The sequence below is a fragment of the Meleagris gallopavo genome, chromosome Z (assembly GCF_000146605.3).
Source record: "Meleagris gallopavo isolate NT-WF06-2002-E0010 breed Aviagen turkey brand Nicholas breeding stock chromosome Z, Turkey_5.1, whole genome shotgun sequence".
NCBI lineage: Eukaryota > Metazoa > Chordata > Aves > Galliformes > Phasianidae > Meleagris > Meleagris gallopavo.
Window position 1 is genome coordinate 56,191,802 of NC_015041.2, and position 8,689 is coordinate 56,200,490.

General features: G+C 38.6%; 1 protein-coding gene across 2 annotated transcripts in view; it reads right to left on the minus strand.

Annotated features, from left to right (window-relative positions):
• The window catches only part of XRCC4 (X-ray repair cross complementing 4), a 216,482-nt gene that overhangs the window by 94,375 nt on the left and 113,418 nt on the right, over nt 1-8,689 (minus strand). For both annotated transcript variants that reach the window (XM_010726083.2, XM_019610625.2), the window contains exon 3: nt 4,701-4,867. In XM_010726083.2, the coding sequence (XP_010724385.2) occupies nt 4,701-4,867 (167 nt within the window). The remainder of the gene's footprint in view (nt 1-4,700; nt 4,868-8,689) is intronic.

Here is an 8,689-nt window from a genome sequence, read left to right on the forward strand (position 1 = left end):
TATCAAGTCGCTTAGAAAACCCCCATCTCCCCCACAAACATTTTAAGTAAAGGAAGTGTTTACTGCTGTTCCTTTACTTTCACTGTGAACTGGGCAACGGCAGAGCAACTGACGTCGATTTAAACTGCTACATTAAGACATTTCCATTGCTTGGCCAAAATGGTGCCAGCAAGATAACTCCAATAAAGTCCTTTGAATTCTGCAAAGATAACTTCTCATGAAAATCCATGTAACAACCTCAGTGGAGTACATTTGATACTGCCTGGACATTAAGAAGCATAGAACCCATTGCAAGACTAGCTGGCTTCTTGATGCTCTGGAACAAAATAAGAGCATGCAGTCCCTATATGTATGTAAGAAAATATTAAGTGTTCTTGGTGGAAGGACATAGTAGGTAAAATAAACTTATAGAATGCCATTACTTAATTATACATGAATTTTCATTCATGTCGACATACTTTTTCCTTTAAAAAAAAAATTAGTTTAAAGGAATTCATGTATATATACATTCCTCACATACAGACATTTAACTGGTATAGCATTAAACAAAAGGGCGAGTGTGATATAGTTTCACAGTAATGCTGCACTTGCAAGTCATTTGGCTTTAAGTAATAATATTATGGGGCACACAATACCTAAAAATGTAGCAATCTTCTGCTGCTTGAGAACAGGGATGCACTGATTGCAATACAAATATGTGCATTTGAGGGGGTGGCTCTGGCTGCAGCTTGGTACAGCCTTTAGGATTCACTCAAGCATGCATTACCTGAATGATATACCACTAAGTAAAGCTGGCTGGGTTTCATCGCAATACCTCATCAGTTACAAATACAACCTTTCACTGCAATTTGTCACATGCCCGTGTCTGTGCGTGATTTGTCTCACCAAAATACAATCTCCCTAGATCAAACAAGGGAGCTACTGATCTCAAAGACAACTTTCAAGTATAATGAAAATAAACAGCAGTTAATGGCTAGAATGGGGTGAGTCTTATTTGCATGAGCTTTACGTTTTCTACTTTTAAGATCTGTCTTTTATACGAGTGCAATACTTAGTGAGCCAGTCATACAAGTTGACATCCATCTAAAAACTTGCACATGCTACACAAAACAGCTAGTATTAAGAATGATTATGGTAAGTAATTCAGAAAATAATGTACCTGTTCAGTCCTTCTGTGCTGCCTAAATGTAGAGATCATAGATGCTTAACAAAAATTAACATGAACTATGTAACTTGTTGACATTTATGCATTTTCCACACTCAAATATTAGAAATATGCTACCTATCTATCCTTGTCTTTCATGCTTTAAAATAATTGCTGCTCTTATGGCACCTTCTTACTACACTTCAGATTCACACCTCCCTTCCCCCAGCATTGGTGTTGGTATGGAATTTCAATGAGCTCTTGCTGAAGAGTCAATTTCAAGTGCCAAGCTACCTAACCTGCATTTTTATACGTTGTTTGTGGTTTAAACATACTGCTGCTATAGCTGACCACAACATCAATTTGTAGATATTTTGATTTTGGTTTGTCTACCCTAATTTTAGATGCTTGATAAAAAATAAATATCACATGCAAATATTTAACTTATGCTTTATTCACCAACAAATTATTTTGTTAAAGATTATTACTGTTTTACATTTATTACCTTAATTATCGACATGAAATAAAAGCTACAGCTACCCTGCTTTGATACTTTAATTCATCCATCTCTGAGGTGTTCATACACACACACCCACAAAAAAAATACTGTTCTGCAACATAGTCAGAATAATCCTTTTGAAAATTTCTACAGCTTTTCTATTTACAGCTTTCCAGGTCCTGTCTTAGAAGCATTTATTTTATGTTTATACATCAAACGCAGCACAGTTCAGCTATCCAGTAACTTTAATACTGATGCTCTCTACATACAGTCATTTCCTAAAAACAAGGAAAGCTTTTTCCAGGTAAAATTCTACTCTTCGATCACCAAGCTAAGAAAGACAATGAAAATTAAAGATGGTATATCTTCTGCCAGAAACACTCAACACATCAGACACCACACAGCTCTGAGTAGAATAACCTAAGTAATTAAGCAATTTGAGGATGCAGGCAATTTCTTTTCAAAAGGATTTTTAATGTTATCCTGACTTTTCCCTTTCTATGGACTTAAATCCCAAGGGAAGTGGCACAAGCCATTCCTGGAGATGTCAGCAAACTGCTGACAATAGCAAGCCGTACACAGATGAGTGGATTATCTCATATACATGGGTCACTCTGAAAATAACGCTTCCTATTTATTTCTATGGAAATAACAAAAGATACAAAGAGTACAATAACCCCATTTGATAGAGCAAATTCTCAGCTACAAAACATTATTTATCAGCATAGTCACCATCATTAGCTGTGGCAATGCACAAGAGCCTGCATGCTATGATTGTAACAATTGGCACCAGTGAAGGTAACCCACTTTTGCAACCACTGATGAAATGCCCCACCCATTACCTCACTGTGCTCACATCCACTCTTGGTCTCCATCAACATTCAGCAAGCATCAGTGAATGTTGATGGGTACCATTCTTTTCCACATGGAAGAATTCAACAACACAGCTTTGCTTTAACCGCACTTCCATGTCAGACACCATCTTGTCAGACTCCCCCTCTGCTTCCATCTGTCACGTGGAGGCAAAGTATAGTTAAATATTGGTGGGAAGGTTCAGTCTCTACTGCCATAGCACCAAAATCTGCCTCTGATGTCATAGGTTAACCTCACAATGGAGGCGTTACTTTCGGAGCAGCTTGTACATTCAGGCAATTGCCAACAGCAGATCAGGGTTGCATTTAGTCTACAGACTGCTCACGAGGCAGATTTAACTTTTTGAATGAAACTTGTTACTCATTTTATTGAGGCTATGGAAAGGGCTTTCAGGAGAACCAGGAACACTAAAGGATAAGGATTTTCCAAATCTGCTGAGCTGAGCTCATTAAACTTTTATGGGTGTCAGAAAATTAGAGAGGGAAAATGGAAAAGAGATGAGTGAATTATTCCATCTAGTTCTCCATGCTTATTATTCTACCTAAATTGAACAAAAAAGACCTTGCAAGTCTGCACTCTGTTTTGATTCTATCCTGAAGTGAGCGACTTTAAGTAAGGAGAAGTGTTTTATTTGAGCTGATTTGCCTTAGTTTCAGGCAAGACAGAGAGAGCTATTCTCCTACCATATGCTTCATACTCATCGTCTTTTTTTTAATTCTCAACCACAAACTCAATACAGAATGTGAAACTTGAAATACTCTCTAGTGAACAACCACAGGCAAAGCTTTTGTGCAGATCCACTAAATTTTCAGCAACTTGGGCACAGCAACTGAGGCCAAAATAGCAATGAGGCACAATGGTAAACTGGGCTGAGGCAAGAAAAAAAGAAGAGAAAAATCTAATGTTTGGACAAAAATTATTTTTATACTCTAGAGAGCATGGTCAAAGTTTGACGGTGGCACAACTTTCAGTATTTATTTTGAAAAATCATATTTTTACTATCAAGATATACTAGAGAAAAACCAACAGTTTTTCAAAGCCTTGAATACATTGTTTTACACAGCAAAGGTTGTCAGGCAACTGTGAATCTTTCTTTGGGGTTACTCTTTAAAAGTGGTACACCACCATGGAAATTGATATAAGCACTAATGCCTATTATACATTTGTGTGTAACACAGTGCTGCATACTGGTTATACAATACACCATTGTTCAATACACTGTTAGGCAGCAAAAAACTATTTAGGAAGGCCATATGCTTGTTAGGGAGATTGTCAGGAAAAAACTGTTACTCACTTTAATGAGAGAGAAACAAAACTAACTCTTTCCAAAAGCTAGCTCTCCTTTTCAAGATAAATTAACAGCAATTAGCTACATGCTTTCATCAATCTTCCTAAACATGGTTCTTCAGATAAAGCTACACAAAGCCAAGATAAATCTCTGACTTTTACATGCTAACCACCCTATACTAGCTAAAGTAGGCATAGATGACTTCACTGCAGTGTGCAGTACCAGGCAATTCAGATCATAAATGAAATGGTAATTAATGAGATATGCCACACGGTCCTTTTTCCTATAACAGCATCCTCATTTTTTATTCTGGTTGCTTCCACAGACCAGATTAAAGCAATGGCAACTTACATACCAGTCAAAACTGTCAATGATTCGAAGTGCTAACCATAAGCATTAAAGAAGGGAAAGAAAAACATAGCCTTGCTGAAAAGAGTGGAAAGGATTCTGCAGAAAAGAGGAATTTGTTTTTCACAACATAAAGCTAAAAACAGCTTTAATGCAAGATATGGGATATCAGTGTTATCTTTGACATAGGAAGAAGACCACATACGCTGCATTTAGGTGAAGAACTCTCCTCGATCGAAAAAATATCATGTGCATTTTTCATTATATGACTCAAAATGTATCCATCAGCAAAGCCCACACTGACCACAGAATGGCCTAGGTTGGAGTGGACCTCAAGGATCATTTAGTTCCAATTTTCCTGCCATGAGCAGTTTGCCCCCCACCAGATGAGGGAGCCTAGGGCCCCACCCAACCCAACTCAATGCCTTCAGGGGTGAGTCATCCTTAGCTTCTCTAGGCAGCCCATGCCAGGGTCTCATCACCCTCCGAGAACTACAGATGTATGTGATTTTCTCAAGAATGACATATGAATACCCTTTCGAACTTACCTTTTCTCAACATCACTCAAATCACAGAAAAGCCTCTCATTTTCTTTTTGCAAGTGCTCATTTTTCACCTGGAGTCCTCCTAAGCAGTCCAGACAATAGCCAATCAGCTCTTTAACCACATCAGCTGGATGTGAAACTTTTTGTAGCTTCAGAGATCCAAGTCTAAACTAGGACAAAAGAAGAGACTGAGTTATTTCTTCTGTGAAGATCACAAAGCACCCTTCCAGAAAATTCACAAGTTTTGTAAGCGTAGATATAAGAAATACTTCACAGTCCTCATGTTCAAAAGGATACAATACATTTGTAACGAGAAGCAGCATGTGGAAGAATATACTTGCCATTATTTAAGCAGCTAACAATGTCTTACTGGACAACTGCCATTCAATATGCACAGGAAGTAAACAGTGACATAACCTTTTAAAGGTAGGAAAAGCTGTACAATACAGGAAGTGTAACATGACATAGTAACAATCTGCTCCAGGACAGAACTCAGGTAGACAGCAATATAAAGGTATAATCACAAGTTTTACAGAAGAGGCATGGGAGTAACAGGAGCTGAAAAACCTTACTGTGATGCTAGTATCGTTCTTGATATTTGACCAATGAAATATGTAATTTGCTGCCTGTTTTGGCAATTCCTGCATTAAAACAACCACAAAAATTAAAGATAAAACAAAAGAACACAAATTACTTTTGATTTAAAGTAGCTCTACAAATGCTCACCTATGATCCTTGCCTATACCTGATATACAGAAACTAGCCTCAAAGTTTTCCTATTTTGGGCTCAGTTGTAAAGCTCTTAATAATAAGAAGTGACCTTCAATTAAATTGGTAGCCTCAATAATTCACTGAGACAAAAAGATGGGATCTATAACAAACAATTGCATTTCTTCTGCAATGAGGATGATATATAGGATGTACAAGAAGTCTGAACAGCTTTGTTCTGTCTGGTCTGGCAGGCAGAAGGTTGTTGTTTCTAATGTTCCTAAAGGAGGAATATCTCAGCCATATGCACAAAGCTCTATGAACCAAGCTATAAATACAGACAGCTGGATGAAGATATAAATATGTACAACATGACTGGGAAAAGTGCAGAAGTATACAGAGGCTGTGTGAACGTGGTCACACACATGATCTAAGAGAAGCAAATCAGGAATGAAGGACCTGACTGGTGCTCTTCTATAGGTAAATGAAGGGGATTCTGAAGTGCCTTCGGCTGCACTTCTTTTGCTACTCAAGTACACAGAAGCCTTAGGAGGCACCACCATCTTTGCCTGACGTTTGAACAAGATAGCACAGAGAGCAAAGCTATAGAAAAGCAGATTGGGCTGGACAGCATAAAACAGACTTTGGCCAGCAAAAACTACAGCAAAAACTACAGCAAAAACAGATCTTTTGGAAACGGAGACACCAAAATGACTAGACTTTGATTGGAAATGCCTGCAGGAAGGTTGAGTACATGGAAGAAGAGTCCTTTTGCATGTCTTGGAATCTCTAAAAAGATTCACAGCTCCTGTGGCCACTCCCTACAAATAGAACTATTGCACCTCCTTTCAATTTTAAATTGTCATTAACTTTTAAAAGGTATAAGTGGTAAATGCTAGGGAAGATTTCAGTCTGTGTTGTGGCACCTCATCTATTAAAAACTGAATTACCTTTTCATACATTTTCTTCATTTTACTCAGGAAGGTATCGCAAACATCTAAGAAAAAGTCATCCATGAAAAGAGTAGCATTTGTTAACTTTCTTTTTTTAAAAAAAAATGCTTTTCTTAATGCTGATTTTAAAAATGAAGTTAACTGCTACTATATATAATGGTCTGCTTAAAAAGGCCATGTAGGAATTGCTCACCAAGACCTTTAGGAATGCTTGAAGTAAGTATCAGTTCTTCAGCTTAGATTAGATACTTAATCTGTAAAGGAATCTGCAACAAATGATGATGCTTCTTCAACGAGTCTAATTAATCAGAAAAGATTTTGTTTCAAATTCTCGTCTGATTTTTCCTTTGAATTCACATGTATAGGGTCTGACTTACTGTTTCCCTTTAACTTACGTACATCTGATGGCTACAGATAAGAAGATTCATTTAATTTATTTTTGGAAATTAGATTACATTATCAGTAACCCGCAAAGTGACCTGTGCTCCCTGGATATCACACTTGCTGTCTGACAGCATTAACGAAGATGGATATTTGCATAAAGGAAACTGCTTTTCATCACTTGCAAGCCACCATCACACTAGGCGGATAAAGAATTCATGCCACACTTTAGTACTAGCCACAGAGACAAAGCAGCATAGCAGCACGGATAAATAGAAACATGATCTTCTACTTACACTGTGGAGGAAGCAGCAAGAGTATTCAGTTTTGTCTCATACTTTAATATAATCAGTTGAGATAGGGTAAACGTAAGTATGTTTAATCAGGACAAATACACATTGTCTGACTTGCTGTTTACTCAGCATAGGACAATAAAATATGAATATTCCTAAAAGAGGTTAGTGGGAATGAATTTCAGCTGAAGGCTGGGTTCTGTTCACAATCAAAAATCACAGCAAATACATGGCAGACATTTCACAAGTACACAATTATAAGCAAACAGCAGTTCAGCTTCTTAAATGCATTACATAAGCTGATACTGCTTATGTCATCTGGGGCTTTCTAACTGCAAACTATATCCTCAGCTTCACAGACCACTGCCACAAAAGAACTTTTGAAAACCTGTAAGGAAAAATAGCATTCTTTCTACAATAAAAGCTGACTCACAGAATACCATGAGTTGGGAGGGGACCATAACAGTCATTGAATCCAACTGCTGGCTCCACACAGACCACCCAAACCCAAATCTTGTGTCTGAGTGTGGTGTCCAAATGCTCTCTGAGCTATAGCATCTCGGGGCCATGCCCATTGGTCTGGGGAGCTGTGCCATGCCCATCGCCCTCTGGTGCAGACCCTTTCCCTCACCCCCCAGATACACTCCCCCCCCAACACAGCTCCTTGCTATTCCCTCGGGCCCTGTTGCTGTCACAGAACAGAGTTCTGCGCTGCTCTCCTCTCCCTGTGAGGAGCTGCAGCTGCCGTCAGGCCTCCCCTCAGTTTCCGTGCTCTAGGCTGGGCAAGCCCAAGGGCTGCAGACACTCCTCACATCTCCTGCCTTCCAGGCCCTTCACTGTTTTTATAGAATTTTAGAACCTAGAGATACAAAAGCCAGCCTTTGGTCAAGCTACCATTTTGATGAATGCTGAAAAGAGAGAGGAGGAAAGTCAGGCTGCAGAGAGCAGAGCACATGGTGCTGCTGCTAACCCCTGAACCAGAAGGTGTGGGTGGGACACGAAGAATAAATGAGACATCATTTTAAGTGTTCGTTTTAGAGTCTGTCTTCTCAGAATAGTGCAATTGAAAGCAACACCTTACACCTCCATACTGACACCGTACCATATCACATTTTCTGCACATCAGTGCAGAAAAACTCTGGATATTTAATATGGCCCTTATTAAGCCAAAGGTAATGTGATGTCGGAGTTGTGGTTTTACTTTGCCACCTTCATACAGAATCTTACACATCCTGTACAGACAAGCCTTCTCAACTTGTTTCTTCAGCATGAAATTATTACAGCCAGCTACTATACTGCCAATTTAACAAACAGAAATGTTAACACTAACAATAGAAACATTGTTATCTGAGCAAATTACAACTGATTGGCACTCAATGTGGTACAGAGCCTAGTGCTGAGAGGCTGATAAACCGTAAAAGGCAGCCAAATCAGCTTTGCTTCCAAAGCATGAAGGTAAATCATGAGCCATTTCTAAAACAATACGAAGAAAACCAGGGCAGTTTTGCTCTAAGGTCCTTCTGCAATTCCAGACTGGAAAGCAAAGTGGTAAAGGAGCAAATGCACAAAATAAAAAAAATTTAGAGCTGAGCATTTTGAATTTGGGACAGACATATACACTGCAGCACTAAGACAGAATTCTTTTAAATTTTAATGT